This window comes from Urocitellus parryii, unplaced genomic scaffold (assembly GCF_045843805.1).
Source record: "Urocitellus parryii isolate mUroPar1 unplaced genomic scaffold, mUroPar1.hap1 Scaffold_37, whole genome shotgun sequence".
Taxonomy (NCBI): Eukaryota; Metazoa; Chordata; class Mammalia; order Rodentia; family Sciuridae; genus Urocitellus; species Urocitellus parryii.
The window spans coordinates 4,386,871-4,406,084 of NW_027553327.1; the positions used below are offsets into that span (position 1 = coordinate 4,386,871).

A 19,214-nucleotide genomic window follows, 5' to 3' on the forward strand; every position below is an offset into this window, starting at 1 on the left:
ATGTGCTTCTATGTAGATATAAAGTACCACATTTTGAAATGGTAAAATAGCCATAAATCTCTCCTATTTATGCCAACTGTTAGTTTTGATTTTGTAGAAGCCTAATTTTAAAAGTCCTACCAAAACCTATTATTTAATTTTATGAATAAAAGTAGGAACAAATAAAAAATGCTTGACATGTTGTAGGAAATCTGTAAGTAGCTGTTAAATAAATGTACAATAAGCAAAAACACTTGGCAGTCTCAGCATGCAAAATGATTACAGTCCAATAATTATAATATGTTCTACAACCATAAATTAAATCAAGAAGCTGTTAAATGGAGATGTATCGAACTCTGAAAGAATTCTATTTATACCCTTTCTAGTGCTTCTCCCCAATTATAAGCAATGAATTTAAAATTCCAGTTCATTTTCCAGCTGTGATGTAGGAAAAGATATAAGGGGAAAGAGGAGGGAGGAGAGAGATAGAAGCTGTTAGTTCATTGCTGATATCGTGAGCCACACCATGGTAGACACAGGCATGCACAGATACAATCAGACATGTCACAAAGAAATAATAAGACTTATGAATTTTTTTTTCTATTTAATATTTATAAATGGTGTGAGCTATACCAGGGAGTAGGGACCACCAGTATACCAGTAGTTAGAGACTACCACAGACACAAAGGAAAGATGCATTTCTCATGCCTTAACTCATGAACGATCAACCATGAAAAGTACCACAAAGAATGGATTAGTCAGAGCTTCCAATCATAACAAGGACTTGGGTTAGAAAGCACTGATTTCACTTGGCCTAATGATACCTGATGGATAACTAAAAGAAAAATTAAGATTTGGCCCCTCTACCTTCAATTTGTGCCTGTCTCCTTTGCCTTAAACTTTAGGTTGTATTCTCCTCAACTCTGTATATAGTCATGTCAATCACTTAAGGAGTGTCTGTTTAGAAACTGGTTATACAAGGTTTTAGTCTATTTTTTTAACCACTGTGACCAAAAGAACTGACATGAATAATTTTAGAAAGGAAAAGTTTATTTGGGTCTCACAGTTTTAGTTGTCTCAGTCCATAGATGGCCAGGTCTATTGCTTTAGGCCAGAGGTGAGGCAGAACATCATGGTGGAAGAGTGTCCTGGAGGAAAGCATCTGGGGAAATTGCCCCAGGAAGCAGAGAAACAGACTGACTTCTCCTCTCACAAAGGACAAAATATATAGTGCAAAGGCATATTCCCAGGCACTCACCTCCCGAGCCACACCCTACTTGTCTAAAATCACCACCCAGTTAATCCCTATAGGGGGACTAATGCACTGCTTAGGTTAAGACTCTCATAACCCCATCATTTTACCTCTAAATTTCTTGCATTTTCTCACACATGAGCTTTTGGGGGCTATCTTCTATCTAACCATAACATATGTACAACCCACCTTGAACCCTTTCAAGGCTGAGGACACCAAGATAAATGTCTCAGCCTGTTGCCCTCATTCTCCAAGGAGATGATGTGCCTGGAGCTCATGGGAGCTGGTGGCTCCAGGCAGGCACTGTGCTGAGCACCTGCCTCCTCACACACACCCTGAGGTGGTATGGTCCTCACTGCACCTTTCAGATGAGGAAAGTGAAGTATCTGGACGCTCACTCAGGAATATGCTAAGACCTTAGCCGCAGCGCGCAGGCGCCACACGCCAGCCTCGCGCCAGCGCGCCCTCAGTGCGCAGGCTCGCCGGCCGCTCTCTTTTCTGCTCTTCCTTCTCTCTCTCTCTCTACAGGCCGTTGCGTCCTATGTCGCCACGGGCCGTCCAGAGGCTGAGAGGGGAACAGCGCGGCCAGGAGCCCCTGGGGCCCGGCGCCCTGCAGTTTGTCCTCCGTGATGATGGGGACACAGAAGAAGAAGGACCAAAACGGGGTCCGGGTGAGCCGGCGCCCCAGGGGCTCAGGGAAGGAGGGTGTCCAAGTCAACAAACGGTTGGAGCTGGTGAGGAGCGGGGCAACCTGTGGGAACTGGGGGCGGGGGCGCGGAGCGTGACGTCATGGGAGGGCGGGGTGGGTGTAAAGTGGGGTCTGTACTGCGGTGAACTGGTGGGCGGGGTCTTGATGTCATGGGTGGGGCCGGGCTACGGGCAGCTCTGCAGTGGAGAGGGCGGGGCCAGACGTAAGGGGCGGGGCTAGGGCGGGACCGGGGCGAGCAGGGGCGGTGTCGAGGGCAGGTAGGGTCGCCGAGGAGAAGGTGGGGCTGTGCCGATAAGGGGCGGGGCTAAGGGCCAAGTAGGCGGGGCGAGCAGTTAAGGGCCCAGGTGACGATACTGAGCTGCATTGGGCAGGGCGGGGGCTTCGCTAAGAGGGTGTGGCTCTGAACTCCAGGGGTGGGACTAAAGGGGAAAGCTGGGGTGGGTTGATGAAATTGAACTACAGCGGGGAGGGTGTGGCTCTGTACGGTGGGAGGGGTTGTGGCGGGCAGGACCGGCTAAGGGGGTCGCAGTGAAGGGGATGAATGATGGGACTGCGCTGCTGCAGGGAGGGCGGCTGCTGCTGCGGGGACGGTGGTGTGTGATGTTAGAAGTGAGGCTGGGGTGAGCAGGGGCGGCGTCAGAAAGGAGGGGTCCCCTCACTGCAGAGGGGAGGGTGGGGCAGCGGCGTCCAGGGGCAGAGTGCCAGGGCAGAGTGCGGCTGTTGACTGCGCTGCAGTGAAGGGGTGGGGCAGGGCTTCCTGATTCGGGTCATCCTAGATTTCATAGTTTAGCATCTCCAAAACCTTTCAGTTTATTCATAACACCTCTGCCTAACCGGGGATGTTGCATCTTGCTCCTTCCTGCCTCCCTCACCTAGGTGTCCGCTACAGGGAGGTAAAGGAAAGTGAAATGCCCGCTGGTCCCACGATGTTTTCCCCTTAGTACGGGCCTCATCTGTAGTTTCTCGTTTGTATGGGTTATCTGATAGTGGCTTCTCTGAGCTGGCAGTTAGCATGACTGTTTTGCTCACCTTGTTATCAGTCTCAGTTGCCCCTGAGTTTTTATTGAGTTGGCAAGTTAAAAGGCTATAATGTTAAAAGACATTGTGGAGTATGGAAATTGTCCTTAGATAGTTTGGGGATTTGCTTTAAAAGTTATTGACCTTGCCACTTAAGAGCTGATCTAACCCCATAGTCTGGAGGAGGTGGGACTGAAGTCCCTTCTTTGAATTCTCTGTCTGTACCCGATCTCTTCTGTTTCTTAGCCTGAAAGTAACTCTCCCCAGCTTTCTATTTCTTTCTATCTTTTTTATTATGGAAAATTTCAAACACAGAGATATGGTAGTACAGGTACTTCATGTGTCCATCCCCGGGTTCCCTAATTATGGACACTTGGCAACTACTATCTGCCTTGGACTTTCACTCCCTTCTCTCCAGGGATGACTTAAAAACATCCCAGACAGCACACCACTTGCCCTTAAACTTGCCAGTCCTGTTTCTGACAACTCTCAGGATGCACCGCTTTTCATCCTGTCCCATTATTACCAGCTCGGGATCAGTTGTGAAGTCTGCCACTTCACAAACCTTTGGTCCTTATTCAAATGCCCTCCAGATTGTGTTTAAGAATAACTCCGAGGCGGAGGGCATTTACATGTTCTGGGTACCACTCATTTCTTCCTCACAGTCTGGGAAGGGGGGTGATGTTGACAGCAGCGGTGACATCTTCAATTTATACTGGCCTGTGGCTCAGTGCTGGATCCCTTGCCTCAGGCATTGGAGGCAAGGGCTCCATCCCTAGCACTGCAAAAGAAGAAAACAGGAAAAAAAAAACCCACATACACATAATTAAATTTAGGCTTTTTTATTTGAACCTTGTGCTCTCTAAACCACACAATGATATTGTCCCTGCTGGTGAAAATTGGTGGGTGAATAGAGAAATAGAGGTGTTCAGGGTTATGAAAAAAAAAGAAGAGATGATTGTATGTCTGAATGGGAAAAAAATGATGCTTATGTGAATCCCTCCTTGAAATCACTCTGGTCCAAGAGATTGGCTTGGGGCTTTGTGATTGTGTAAGCCTTCTGCTTGTTGTGTGGGGTGTTTTGTTGTGTTGTTGTTGTTGTTTAGTTTTGACTTTTGTACTGGGGATTGAATCAGGGGCATTTTATTACTGAAGCAGGGTCTTGCTAAATTGCTGCACGTCTCACTGAATTGCTGAGGCTGGCTTCAAACTGATGGTCCTCCTGTCTCAGCCTCTCCAGTTGCTGGGAGCTTGCATTGTGGTGCTGGGGATTGAGCCCAGGGCCTCATGCATGCTAAGTATCCTCTTCCACCAAACTGCACCCCTGGCCCCTGCTTTCTAAGGGTATTAGTATCACTGGCTTAGGTCTCCTTCCCAGTCTCTGGATTTGTGCATGAACTCTATATCTGTATCCATGTGTCCAAATGCACCTGACCTTACAGACTAGGGCTTACCTGCTCCTCAGGCTTCCCTGTCTCTGTTGAAAACCACTTGCCAAGATCAGCCACCTGGAAGATGTCCCTGGTCTCTTGACATTTGTGCAAACCATTGAAAAGTCCTGCGTGGCTCTAAGTGCACAGGGTCGTGACCCATTCTTCCCAGTCTCCACCTCTGCTTGTCCAGGCTGCCTAGACAGCTCTCCTCACTCACTTTTCTAGCCTGCTCTGCTCAGCCACACTGCCCTTCCTTTGCTGCCCTCTATGCCTACAGTTCCCCACGTTCAAGTACCAACACATGGCTGGATCTTTCCTCCCTCAGAGGCAGAGTCTCTTCCCCGTCACACCACCATACAGTCTGATTATGGTCACAGTTGCCCTACAGTCCCATTCCCTCTATTCTGGCCCTTTTCCATCTCCTGGCAGTTACCTGCGAACATACTGTATACATTACTTGTTTGTTCTTTGTGTTTTGCATGGGTTTCTTCCTGGGGCTGAAGTGTCTGCTTCCTGAAAGGACTTTGTTGCTAGCTGTGTGTCCCCACCACCCAGCAGGCATGCACAGAGCTCCTCCTGGAAGACTGAAGGCATGTCTTCCTCAGTGTGCAGGCTCCTGGGCTGTAGAGTCAGTGACTTCCATTCCAATGTGGGATCCACCTCTTCTGGATGTAGGAGCATTGATGAGATACCTGATGAAAGCTTTGGGGATGCTTTCCTTGGCCTTGTGGGACTGTGGTGAAGACATGCTGGGCCCTCAGTGGGCACTCAGCAAGCACGGAAATGATGTGATGTTGAAATGGAGGAAGCAAGAGAGCTTTTCTAGAAGAAAAGCCTCCCGGGGAAATGGACGCAGACACCCATAGGCCTGGTCCCCACCTGCCGCCTAGAGTGTGGACCTTGGTGTCATGCATGGCTCATGGGTGTTCCTTTGGCTTTGGTTAGAAATCACCTTTACTGTCTCAGTCAGGGGGTCCTAAAGACAGCTTACTGAAGTTAAGTCAGATGAAGTGCAGTCAGATGCACCCCAGGGGATTGTAGTGAGTCTTGACAGAGGCATGCACAGCATGAGTGCCACACCACATTCTGAGAGCTTGCCACCCTGCAGCCTGTGCCCCCTTTCCCTGCGTGTGTGTGAGTCCTGCCTGTGTCTGCATTTCCCACCAGCAGAGTCTTCCAGAATGTGCTCTTTCCTTCTGTCCTCGCTTGCTTAGCCTGTGCTTTTGAGTTTCATGCAGGCTGTGGGTTTTCGCGGTCAGCTCCTTCTTGCTGAGTAGCAGTGTATTGCAGGGTGTTCATCCGTGGTGTTTCAGGGGACTGACTCAGTTCTGGTTGGGGGCTGCTCTGCCTGGAGCTGCTGAGCTCTAAGGACAGGTGTTTTGTGGGTCTGGGTTTCATTTTGGCTGATGGGGCATCTACAGGGAGAACTGCTGCATCGGGAGTGGATGCGTATACCTGGACCAACAGGTGCTGAGCGCTCCTCCAGCATTTTATTCCACCTGCCTATGGGCTGTGCGAGGCTGAAGGTGCTCCAGCCTCCAGGGAATTGGTGTTGGCAGCCTATGCCCCCAGCCCCCAGCCCTCACCAGGGACAGTGCTCCTCACTGGCTTTTGATTTACATTTCAATAAAGATGTTGTTGGGTGTCTTTCCATGTGCCTATTGTCCATTTGTTTGTCTTCTTTTTATTAATATTTTTTAGTTGTAGATGGACACAATATTTTATTTTTATGTGGTGCTGAGGATCAAACCCAGGGCCTCGCATGTGCTAGGTGATCGCTCTACCGCTGAGTTACAACCCCAGCCCCTGTTTGTCTTCTTTTGTGAACCGTCTCTTCACATTTTGCTACCTGTGGTGGATTCCCAGGCTGCTCTGTGAGCATGGAGCACTGACACCTGGGCAGACATGTGGCTGCTCATCTCGCTGCTGCCTATGGATTTCCAAAGAGGTTCTATTCAGTCAATTCAAGTGTTCTATGGGTTTTTGCCCTTATAACTCATAGGTGGAAATAATAGGAGTGTTTTCACATGCACAGGCCCTGGTTTGATCCCCAGCACCATGCATATGTCCTGTACACACAGCATTTGTTAGTGTTCTGTATGAGGAAGCAGAGGTGTGCATGACATGGAGCTGCTTCATGACTGCACAGCTGGAATGTGAATGCATTGGCCTGACCTCATAGCTGACCTAAGTGCTGTGGTGGGGTGGCTTGCTTACAGGGGGCACGTAACCTGATGCAGTTGGCCCTCCACACCTGCAGCTCCCACCAGCCACAGGTCGAAATATGTCTCAAACTCACAGCTGTGCTGCTTGTGTGTAGATGTGTTTATTGTCATCGCTCCCTGAACAGCACAGTGTGCAGGCTACTGAGACAGGATTTGAGTTAGGTTAGGTTTGTGGTGATGCAGAGGAGAGGCAGAACACACAGGTGTGCACAGGCTCTGTGCAAACACGACACATTCCATAGAGGGGACTGGAAACATTCCCCCACCCCCCTGTGCACGCACATATGCTAAGGGGTGACAGTGCAGTGCAGCCATTGAGAAACGATGTTCTGCAGCAGGACGTCTTAGTATTTGGGACCAGTGGCTACTTTGACATGCTGGTGGAAACCAGATACCTAAAAATCATGAGTTTACTTTATTGCATTGAAAAATTTTCCCTCAGTCCCTTTCAAAGAATTATGTGTGTATGTCTGTCTTGTTTTCGTGTACAGTATAGTTGCTGTTCCCTGATGGTAATTGAAATACGTTTAAATTGTGCTTTAAATAACAAAAAAAAATTTAAAAATAAATTTCAGTGTTCAGGCTGATGCTGTTAGGCTGGAATAAAGACTTGAAATGCTGTGGTGGTTTTAAACTTGCCAACACTGTGTCATCTTTATTTTTGATAGTCATTTGATTTTTTTTTCCTTTGGTACTGGGAATTGAACCCAAGGGTGCTTAACTACTAAGCCACATCCCCAGCCCTTTGAAATTTTTTTTCTTTTTTTTTAAATAATTTTTTTAGTTATAGGTGGGCACAATATATTTATTTTATTATTTTATTTTTATATGGTGCTGAGGATTGAACCCAGTGTCTCACGCATGTTAGGTGAATGCTCCACCACTGAGCCACAACTGCAGCCCCAATTTTTTTTCTTTTGAGACAAGTTCTCACTAGGATGCTTACAGCTTTGATAAGTTGCTGAGGCTGACTTTGAACCTGCGATCAGCCTCAGCTACTAGGATTATAGGCATGTACCACCACACCTGTGATAGTCATTTTATTTTTTTTAAATTATTTGTCCTGAACTTCTCAGAAGATGATATACAGTCAGTCAAAAAAATATATGAAAAAGTGTTCATCAACACTAGCAATTAGAGAAATACAAATCAAAACTACTCTATGATTTCATCTCACTCCAGTGAGAATGGCATCTATTATGAATACAAACAACAAGTGTTGGTGAGGATGTGGGGAAAAGGGAACACTCATACACTGCTGGTGGGACTGCAAATTGGTGCAGCCAATAAGGAAAGCAAGTATGGAGATTTCTTAGAAAATTGGGAATGGAACCACCATTTGACCCAGCTATCCCTCTCCTCGTTCTATACCCAGAAGACTTAAAAACAGCATAATACAGGAATGCGGCCACTCAATGTTTATAGCAGCACAATTCACAATAGCTAAACTGTGGAAACCACCTAGATGCCCTTCAACAGATGAATGGATTAAAAATGTGGCATATATACACAATGGAATGTTACTCAGCAATAAAAGAGAATAAAATCATGACATTGGAGGTAAATGGATAGAGTTAGAGAAGATAATGCTGAGTGAAGTTAGCCAATCCCCAAAAGCAAATGTTGAATGTTTTCTCTGATATAAACAGGCTGATTCATAGGTAGGGAAGGAGAGCGTGAGAGGAATAGACAAACTCTAGATAGGGCAGTGGGGTGGGAAGGGAAGGGAGGGGAGGGGGCATAGGGTTAGAAATGATGGTGGAATGTTATGGACATTATTATCCAAAGTACACGTATGAAGACATGAATTGGTATGAATATACTTTTTATATAACCAGAGATACGAAAAATTGTGCTCTGTATGTGTAATAAGAATTGTAATGCATTTCGCTGTCATATATAAATAAATTTTTAAAAAATTTATTCTAATTAGTTACACATGACAGTAGACTGCATTTTGACAGGGGCTGGGGCTGTGGCTCAGTGGTAGAGTGCTTACCTAGCATGCATGAGGCACTGGTTTTCATCAGCACCACAAAATAAAATGAAATATTGTGTCCATCTAAAAACTAAAAAGTATTTTTTTTAAAAAAAAAGAATGTATTTTGATACATCATACATAAATGGAGTATAACTTCTTGTTTTCTGGTTGTAGATGATGTAGAGTTTCACCGTTCATGTAGTCATATGTGCACATAGGGTTATAATGTCCGATTCATTTTACTGTTCTTCCTACCTCCATCCCCCCTCCCTTCCTTTTACTCCCCTCTATCTAATCCAGAGCGCTTCTAGTCTTCCTAGCCACCCCACTCCCACTTGCTATGAATTAGCATTCACATATCAGAGAAAATATTCCGCTTTGGTTTTTCGAGATTGGCTTATTTTGCTTAGCATCATATTCTCCAGCTCTGTCCAGTTATCAGCAATGCCATAATTTTATTCTTTTTTAAAGCTGATTAATATTTCATTGTGTGTATATATATATGTATATATATATATATATATATATATACACACACACACATGTATGTGTATATATATATATATATATATATATATATACACACACACAATGAAATTTAAATGTATATATTTTTATATAGATATATAAATATATATATATATACACTCATATACACATATGCGTGTGTGTGTATATATATATATATATATATATATATACACATATACATATATATATATACATACATACACCAATCACATTTTCTTTGTCCTTTCATCTGTTGAAGGGCACCAAGGTTGGTTCCATAGTTTAGCTATTGTGAATTGAATTGCTATCACCATTGATGTGGCTGTATCATTATAGAACTTAGTCCTTTGGTATAAACTGAGGAGAGGGATAACTATGTAAAATGGTGGTATCACTACAGATTTTCTGAGGAATCTCCATGCTGTTTTCCAGAGTGGTAACAACAATTAGTCATTTGATGTTGATTGCATCAAGAACAAAACTCCCTGCTGGGCAAAGTGGTCATGCCTGTAACCCCAGTAACTCTAGAGCCTGGGACAGGAGAATTGCCTCATCAGACTTGAGGACAAAATTATTTTAACATGAACAAGAACAATATTAGAAAATTATAATCCTTATTATACACCCCCCTTTTTTTTAGTTTGAAGTATTGGAATTGAACTCAGGGGTGATGTACCACTAAACTATACCCCCAGCCCTCTATTTTTCACTTTGTCACTGAGGTTGCTCAGGCTGGCCTCAAATTTGCCTTCCTCCTGACTCAGCCTCCCAAATAGAGTCTCTGGGGTGACAGGCATGGCAAGTCGTCTTCACGTCTGGCTCAGCTCTACTTCGCCACGAACACTGTGACCCCTGTGCAGAAATGCCCTCAGCTTTTTTCTCCAGATAAATGTTGAGGATCTTGAGGACGACCCGGTGGTGAACGGAGAGAAGTCTGGTTGTGTGTTAACAGATGCTGCAGTGTCAGGGAACAAAGGAAGGATTCAGCGTGGAAACCCAGAGACCAAGCGGGAAGGAAATGTGGCCAAGGCTGCACCCCCGGAGCAGGTATGGGGACCCCATGGTAACAAGGAGGCTGGCATGTCAGGGAAGGGCTGTGGCATCCTGCCACGTGCCACCTGTTTTGGCTTTTTCTTGGAGGTATAATTTTCTGAATTTGCTTTGGCTGATTCCGTGGGAACCCTGATGAAGTTTGTGCTAAAGTCCTTGAGATCAGTGGCAGCCCCAGGGGTACTGCATGCAGGTCCCTGCCCTGCCTGCTGCCCACTGTGCTCCAGGCAGCTCTGAGCCTTCTGGGAGCAACCACTTCTGGTGAAGCGTCCCTGAGGAGCTTCTCGCTGCCCAGAGGAGCTGGCCCAGTCAGGGGCAGGTGGGCGCCCCAGGCAGCCTGGACCAGCTCTGCAGCAGGGCAGGGTGGGAAAGAGAGGCCACACTGACAGCAGAGGGTATGGGCAGGGTCCTGCTGTAGAAGGATGTGAGGGGGGGCTGCAGGAGCCCCAAGTGGTGCTGGCTTGCTGCTTTGGTTCTCAGTTTTTAAGATTTTGCTTCTCTCTCCATTGATTAAAACATCTTATTTTTATTAGTCTAATGCAAGTGGAAAACTCCGGAAGAAGAAAAGGAAGCAGAAAAATAAGAAAAACATTACAGGAGAAGCCTCGGTATGCGACCAGACTTGACTGGCCCCTGCCCAATCCCTCCGTGCCCCTTGGGCCGTGTCCCTCTCGGTGGTGCTGGGAGAAGACCATTTTATTTGATGTCTTCATTTTTTCCTGTCAGGAGTATAACTATCTAAGAGGTCAAGGACAAAGAAGAGTCACCTACAGTTTTGCTTGTGATTTGCCCCTTTGTTCCTTGGTTGTCATGGCCTACTCCTAGTCTCCGTGTCCCAGCTGCCCTCTGCAGGGAGAGTCCCTTCCCAGCCCTGCTCCCTGTTGCTGTTCACCCAGCCTTCATCCTGCCAGTGCATGAGGGGTGCTGGGTGTGGAAGCCCACAGACCAGATCCCCCTCAGTCAGCACATTTCCATTCTTGCCTTGACCCTCCTTGTCTCATTGTTTGTCCTGAAGAGAAGTGGTAGCTTTGTTGCTGTTCAGTTGGAGTCACAGGTCCCAGTTCCATTCACCTGAGGATGTGAGCTCACCTGTGAGACATGAAGTGTGGCTCTCTGGCCCAATGGTTCCCAGGGCCTTCTGGATTAGTGATGGTTCTGAGCTTCCTCCTATAATACATCTCTAGATCATCTTTTAGAAAGTACATACCAAATAACTTTTCAAAGTAACTCCTTGTTATTGGTTGTCACAGCACTTGGAGTGAAGCCAGTGTGGCGATTAACAGTTCCTTATGGGCTTTTAGGAAAGTGGGTTGGAGGATATTGACCGCATCTTTGAGAGGATTGAGGATGGCAGTGGGCTCAGCCGCCTGAGTCCCCCACCACTGAGCTCCAGGAAGCATGTCCTGTATGTGGAGCACAGGTATGGCCTTGGCCTCTGATTTTGACGGGGAGGAGTGATTTAGAAAGAGGACAGTTTGCTGTCTTTATTTATTTAGAAGTGTTAAGAGTTCATTATTAAACATTTAGGAAGTAGAAAAAAGGAGAAAGAAGTAAGGAAAAGACATCTGTGTTTCAAAGGACTTTTTTTTTGGTACTGAGGATTGAATCCAGGGGTGCTTTACCATTGAGCCATATCCCCAGCCCTTTTTATTTTTCTGAGGCAGGATCTCACCAAGTTGCTTAGGGCCTCACTAAATTGCCTAGGCGGTCCTCAAATTTTCGATCTTCCTGGATGCTAGGATTATACCCGAGCATCACTGCACCTGGTTCCTTTTTATTTTTGATTTTGAGACTGGGTATTGTTAGCTTGTTTAGGGCTTGCTAAGTAGCTGAGACCAGCCTCTAACAAGGAGTCCTCCTGCCTTGGCCTCTGAGTAGACACGGGTGTGGCACCATCATGCCCAGCTCAGGACTTCCAAACAGCTTGCCTTTGTATGTCTCATGAGGCGTTTTGAGCTATACCAGTGTAGTGTCACCCTTGGACGATCACCCATCTCTTGGTCTGGTGGATGCTTAATGAAACCTGATCTTTGCCAGCTTTGGCAAGCAATCTGCCTGTATCGTTGAGGCCCTCCACTCTGCGTCAGGGTGCATGCTCCCTGTACGAAGCCTGGCAGATGAACACTGGACCCGCAGGGGAGACCTACCCCAGGTTCTCTCCTAGCAGTGACCCACTGCATCCCTTGGGTGCCCCATGGGGCCAGTAGTGGTCAGGTCCTATTGCAGGTGGCAGATTTAAAGAAAGCAGGCCTAGAAATCACCTTTCAAGCCCCAAGTCATTGTTCTTTGGCTGGACTCTTACTTAGCTTTCTGCAATTTCGAGTCATTGTAGGAAAGCCTGACTTAATATTTCTTCCTCACATTTCCCACATTCTAGACACTTGAATCCAGACACAGAACTGAAACGGTATTTTGGTGCTCAAGCGGTCCTGGGGGATCAAAGGTAAGGCCTACAGTAGCTGCATTCTCAAGCTGTTTTTACCTGCTTTCATTTCTTATGGGTGGGGGAGCCATTGGAAACCCTGGGGGAGAGGACTGAAAGCCACACTGGACAGATGGAGCCTCCCCCTCAGCCTCCCAGGCAGCCAGGACCACAGGTCTGTAACCAGGTCAGCTCACTACCTTTATAGTAGCACACTTTTTTGTTGTTTGTTTCTTCAAAAATTTAAGTCCTACTGAAGTATGTCCAGTGAAAAGCTGTGGTTCCCTCCTTCTTGGTCCCCCACCCTTGTCCTGTTGTTCAGAGACCAAACCTTAGCTCCTTTCTGTTCCTCCTTCCTGGTGACCATTCAGGGTTTCCATATAGCTGTGCACTGATCTTTGGGGGGAATCTGACTTCCTCCTGAGACAGATGGGGTCTGCTCCCTTCCCCCTGTCTGTGCTGTCTCCACACCCCCTGTGTTGCGACCCTTAAGGTGCTCCTCCTGACCCTCCCTCCAGCACCCGTCAGGGCTGCCCCCTCCCCTAGACTTCTGGCTGGCAGCTCACCTCAGACAGACCTGGCGGTGCCCAGGATGCTGTAGACTTCCAGGCACCTGTGGTTTCCTTTCCACTGCTTGCTGCGTGTGCAGAGTTGTGCCATGTTGTGCCTCTCAGCCTCTGGCCATGCTTTTCTTTTTGTGTATTTGTTCTTCTCACACAGTTTTCATGTCTCTTTTTGAGAAAAGAAAGATGCTGTTTTGTCCTGTTCCGGGTAGTCCAGCTCCTTATTCCTTGTTTTGTTTTAGTGAAATAGGGCACTGTTGAAAAGCCTAGAGATTGGTCTACACACATCCACATCCCATCACTAAGCTCAGGGTGCAGCCCTTCCAGGCCTGGCTAAGATGCCACCTGGCAAGGGAGCCAGACCCCCTAACAGCAGCTAAGAACTCTTGCCCAAAGGGGGCCTGGTACCCTCAACTTGTCGCTCACACAAGAGTCGCAGGGAGCTGGGTGCCTGAGGACCCTCAACACTCTGCTCTCGGTCTTCTTCCTTGCAGAAATATGCCAATTTCCTCCTCAGTTCTCCTCATTGTTTCCATGTTTTCCTTTTCAAAGATTGGAGTCATATTGCTGGGGTGTGGGTCACAGGTCCACTTCCCTAATTTGCCTCTGGCCATGGCCAGGCATTCCTCCTGTGCAGCCTGTCCCACAGGAAGCAGCTCGTTTGCTCAGGGAATTTCAGTGGCCCTGAGCTCCTGCTCTGCACCATGTTCTAGGGTTTCACTTTTGTTTCCTTTTTGTCCCTCTTGCCTTCATGCTGGACTGTTGGCCTCCCTGTTCCCCTGGACCTGATGGTAGCTGCTTGCACAGGTCGCAGCTGGGGTCCCCTCTTCACGCAGCAGTGCTTTGCTCTCCCTCCCTGTGTGCCCCCTGCCCACCGCTCTGCCTCCAGGGAGAGCTGGAGGGATTGGGTGGCCAGCCTGGTCCCTGGCCCGTGGAGGTAAAGCTGTGCCTGTCTCCTCCTCCCCAGGCCGCGACAGAGGCAGCGTGTATACCCCAAGTGCACGTGGCTGACGACTCCCAAGAGCACCTGGCCACGGTACAGCAAGCCAGGTGAGTCTGTCACTCCTGCAGCAGGGGGCTGGCACGCTGGCCTCAGTGCCTTCTGGGTGGGCCTTGCAGCACCATGTGCAGCTGTGTGTGAGGTATGGTGTTCCTGAGGGTGCAGCAGCTTGTATGTCCCCAGCTGGCCTGGCCTGTGCAGAAGCTCTCAACTTCCTTGCCGTCTGCCTCGTCCTCTGGGTGCCATGCTACAGGAAGCAGCTGAACAGAGGCTTGCATTTTTAAGTGTTTTTTTTGTGTGTGTGCTGGCACTGAGCCCGAGCCCTCCAAGCCACACATGCCAGGCTGGGCTCTGCTGCTGAGCTGCATCCTCAGCCCTTGAGTTTGTTTTCACATTATGATAATTTGGGGGCTGGGGTTGTAGCTCAGTGGTAGAGCACTTGCCTAGCATGTATGAGGCCTTGGGTTCGATTCCTAACACCACATAAAACTAAATAAGCAATATAAATGTATTGTGTCCATCTACAACTAAAAATATTTTAAAAAATCAATAATGTAAGATAGTTTTATGTTTAAAGAAAACAGCCATGCAGAAGGTGCAGGGTAGGAAGTGAATGCCCTCTCTGGGCATCGGCTGCACAGCGTAGAGAAGCATCCAGACAGCCCTCTGCAGGTTGATGGGGCACATACTGTAGAAGAGGTCATGGGTGTGTGGAGGACATGTGTGGAGGGTGGTAACCAACGCACCTCACCTGCTGTGCCTGTGGGGTTGGGATTCTAGAAGAATCCCCTTGGACTCCCAGTGAGGGTCGCCTGGGAGTTCGGGACCTGTGCTTGTAGGATCAACCCTGATGCCTCTCATGTATCTTCTGTTCCCACCAGGCCTCTTGCCCTTCTAGCAAAGGAACCCGAACATGGTAGAGATAGGGGCTCATTGTCTCAATCTGCAGGACTTGGACCATGGGCCGGGCTCTCAGGAGGGAGTAGCTCAGGGGAAGCCCATGAGAACCACTGGCCATTTAGCGGTTGTCTTAGCAGACTGAGTTTTTCAGGTTAACCAGAGGAAATGGTCCCTCCACACAGTCACACAAAAGGAGCAGAACCGTATTTGGTCAGGGGTTACACGTTGCCAAGGCTTTTGACCTGGCCCTGTGCCCACTGCACGCCTCCTGCCCCAGCCCCTCACAGCCACCCTGGCTGCTGGTCTCAACCAGACGTGATCGGGCACCCAGATGGACCTCCATGCTCCCATCCCTGAAGTTTGTTGTCCTGGGCCACTTCGGCTCCATCCTTTCCCAGAGCTCATCTGAATTCTATAGAGAAGTGAGTCTTTGTGGAAAGCAGACGGAGGCCAGCTCCCGGGACAGCCCAAGCAAGCAGTGGGAAGCAGGCCCAGGTGTTCTGAGAGAGTCCCCGGACGTCAGCCTCTGGCCCAGAGGCAGCCCAGCCCCAGGCCTGGGTGACCTGTGAGGCCCCTCAGATGAGTGAGTTGGTATCACAGAGTCCTTTCTGAGAACAGCACAAGGGAGACTGTTGGGGCTACTGTGCTCTGTAGAGGTGCCATGTCCTGGCCTCCAGCACACCCTCTCTGTGCACTCTCACCTGCCAGGTCTGTCTATGCGGCTGTTGGAATCGAAAAAAGGCCTTTCTTTCTTTGCGTTTGAACACAGTGAGGAGTACCAGCAGGCACAGCACAAGTTCCTGGTGGCCGTGGATTCCATGAAGCCAAACAACATTGTGGTGTGTGGGCCCCGCAGCTGCCAGTGGGTGGAGGGCGAGTGCCCGGGCAGCTGCTCCCCTGGCAGTGGGGCCCCTGGAACCGAGGGGCACTGTGGAGACTTGGCACTCAGGAGACTTGGCACTCAGGTGCTGTCCTGCTGGGAGCTGCGTGTAGTGGCACTATGGTCCTTCCCAGGTGCTGCCTCTGTCTTGGGCCTCACTGGGGAGGCAGGGGGAGCATGTAGATCCTGCTGGCCCCATGTCCCCCACGTAGGGGGGGCGGGAACCTGCTTGCTTTCAGTCCTCTGTCCTGAGACCTGGGAGCCAAGACAGCCCCACTGGGCAGGCAGGGTCCCCAGTTCCCACCTGGAGCCAGGTCCAGGCCTTGGCTGGGTAATAGCAGTGCACACCTGGAGTCCAAAGGGAATTTCATCTGTCACCTGGTGATCATGTCTCCTGGTGTGCACAGGTCCTGGTGGACTGCAGGGGTGTCCTGTGGGTCCCTGCCTGTGACCTTCCTCCAGAGCTGCCCTTCTTTTCTGGTAGGTTCTGCTCCAGACAAGCCCCTACCATGTGGACTAACTCCTGCAGCTCAGTGATGCCTGCTGCTTTCAAGAGGATCAGGAGATGGCACGAGACCTCATAGGTAAGACCCAGTAGGCAGTGCAGCCTGCCTGTTCTCTCCACTAGAGCAGATGCAGGTGGCAGGACGTTGTCATGTAGCACTTTGTGGAAGGTGTGTCATGCCTGGTTTAGTGTGTCCTGGAACTGGGCAGCCATCACTGCAGTCCATTCCAGGAAAACAGCCTGCCATCTTCTATCTTCCCCCAGGCCCCAGAACCCCTGACTTCTGGTCAGACTCTCCGTGGCCCTACCTGTGTGGGGAGCCATTCAGTGGAAGCACTGTGCGTGGTCTCTGCCCATGGTTGTGTGCCCCATGTGTGGTGTGACCCAGGTTTAAGTGTGCTCTTGGCTGGATAGTACTCCCCCTTTGGACAGACGTGGTTGGCGAATCCGTCATCAGTTGGTGGTTCTGGTTGCTCTTCTGTGTGTGCGCGCACGCTGCTGTGGGTGTCTGGGCCGTGTTTGTATCACCTGGGGACTGGGCATGAACAGGACATGTGGCAGTTGCACCCCATGGTGTCGAGGGCGTTTCTCATTCAGGCTCACAAGTTCTGTGCCTGCAATTAATGCCGTGGCACCAGGGAAACCTAGGAGGTCCCATTGCAGGGCCCCAATTCTGGGACCCCTTCTTTCCAGTGCTTCGCTTGTTTGGGGTCTTGGGAGTTGCAGGCGCCTACTGTGGCTGACTCCTGCCTCTGTGTTGCTGCCCACAGAGCGAGCGCTGTACAGCATGGAGTGTGCCTTCCACCCCCTGTTCAGTCTCACCAGTGGGACACGCCGGCTGGACTACCGCAGACCCGAGAACAGGTGAGCTGCCTCTCCTGAGGGCAGCCCTCCCTGTGGGCCTGGGATACTTCTGCAGGCCTCACAGGCCTGTGTCTTGATTCTTAAATCAGTGATGCGTAAGTCAGATTCAGCCTGACAGAGCAGACCTGGGTCTATGCTCTGCTTTATGACATTTCTGTGCTGACCACCTCTGGCATCAGCCCCGAGGCAAGCCTGCATGACCGCAGCAGTCTCCCTGCTGTCCTGTGTGTATTCTTGCTGCTCTGGGCAGCGCTGTTTGGCTGTGGCATGGCCCCCACCTTATGGCCACCATGCCCTGTCTCAGTGCAGCAACTTGGCTGCACCGGTCACTCTGTCTAGACTTTCTCCACTGGTTTCTTTTTCTAGTAAACTCTCAGTTCTAAAAATAAGTCTACAGGATGACTAAAGTCACACAGCTTTATGTACCCAACAGTAGCGCCATTGAAATTTGAGGGTAAATTAAGATCATAATTATAACCATTTTTAGCTCATTTCCCTTGAATAATAAGTAGCAAACCAAAAGCAAGATAATGATTTCAAAAAGCTTGGTTTTCAGGGAGCTGAGGCTGTAGCTCAGTGGCAGAGCTCTTGCCTAGCACATGAGAAGCACTGGTTTGATCTTCAGCAGCACCACATAAAAATAAATAAAATAAAAAATATTCTGTCCATCTACAACAACAACAAAAATTTTTAAACCCTTTTTTTAAATATTTGGTTTTTTAGGTGTAGATGTATACAACACAGTGCCTTTTTTTTATGTGGTGCTGACGGTCGAACCCGGGTCCCGACTGTGCTAGGCAAGCGCTCTACCGCTGAGCCACAATCCCAGCCCCAACAACAAAAATTTTTAAAAAACTTTCAGTACATTGGTGTGTGTTCAGCACTTCAGGCACACACAAAGCTTCTCCCCAGACACAAAAGGCATTCGCAGACTCGTATGAGGACTTGGACACTGGCGTGGAGCCAGGTGGCCCTCAGAGGCTGCTCTGCTGTTTGCTGCCACTTGAACTCACATGGACCTTTTTGGATGTAGGAGCTTCTACTTGGCCCTCTACAAGCAGATGAGCTTCCTGGAGAAGCGTGGCTGCCCGTGCACCGCACTGGAGTTCTGCAAGCTCATCCTGAGGTGAGTGTCCACCAGGGATCCACTCCTGCCAGTCCTCACGGCAGGGGCTTCTGGGCTGCAGAGACTCTGGGCCCTGACATTTTCCTTGCTCTCTTTGCTCTTCCCTCACTGTGCTGCCTGCGAAGCCTTGAGCCACATGAGGACCCGCTGTGCATGCTGCTGCTTGTCGACCACCTGGCCTTGCGGGCCCGGAACTATGAGTACTTGATCCGCCTCTTCCAGGAGTGGGAGGTAGGTGTGCGCTTGCAGTGTGACTAGTAGCCATGGTGAGGCCATGAATCAGAGCCAGGGTGGGATCCAGGGACCTCCTGCCCTTTAGTCTCCCTCATCTCTGCTGTTGAGCAGAATCAGGTCTTCCCAGAGGGAAGCAGCCTTGCATCAGAACCCCAAGATGAGCACACGACTGCATCAAGTGTGCGTGTAGAGATGGTGCTTAGTAATGGACAGTCAGGCAGACCACAGAGCTGGGCATGCTAGGCACAGAAAGGGACAGCCACTCAGTGAGGGAAGTTGTGATGCAGGGCTGACAGGGACCCTAGGTCCTGAGTGTGAGGACGACAGTCTGGGTAGTCACGATTGGTTACATGTTCCAGGTCAGAGTCGCACATAAATGCCACCTGCCATCCTGGGGCCCCAGACCTAGGAGAGTGGGGTTTGTCTTGGTCTCCACTGAGTGCTAGAGAGCATGCACTATCTTGCTACAGGTGGGGTGTGCACACAAGTCGAAGCAGCAGTGTAGGTGTGTTGGGTCAGGCTCCACCTGTGAAGATCAGTCTCACCTCTTGCTTTAGTGTAGCT

General features: G+C 49.1%; 1 protein-coding gene across 1 annotated transcript in view; it reads left to right on the plus strand.

The window, feature by feature from the left end:
• Positions 1–1,772: 1,772 nt before the first annotated feature.
• Positions 1,773–19,214, plus strand: part of LOC144252161 (ribosome quality control complex subunit TCF25-like) — a 41,268-nt gene continuing 23,826 nt past the window's right edge. The window contains 12 exon segments of the mRNA XM_077794670.1: positions 1,773–1,904; positions 1,906–1,965; positions 9,992–10,153; positions 10,690–10,764; positions 11,458–11,576; positions 12,534–12,599; positions 14,109–14,191; positions 15,750–15,880; positions 16,406–16,505; positions 17,197–17,290; positions 18,324–18,416; positions 18,542–18,647. Of these exon segments, the coding sequence (XP_077650796.1) occupies positions 1,773–1,904; positions 1,906–1,965; positions 9,992–10,153; positions 10,690–10,764; positions 11,458–11,576; positions 12,534–12,599; positions 14,109–14,191; positions 15,750–15,880; positions 16,406–16,505; positions 17,197–17,290; positions 18,324–18,416; positions 18,542–18,647 (1,221 nt within the window).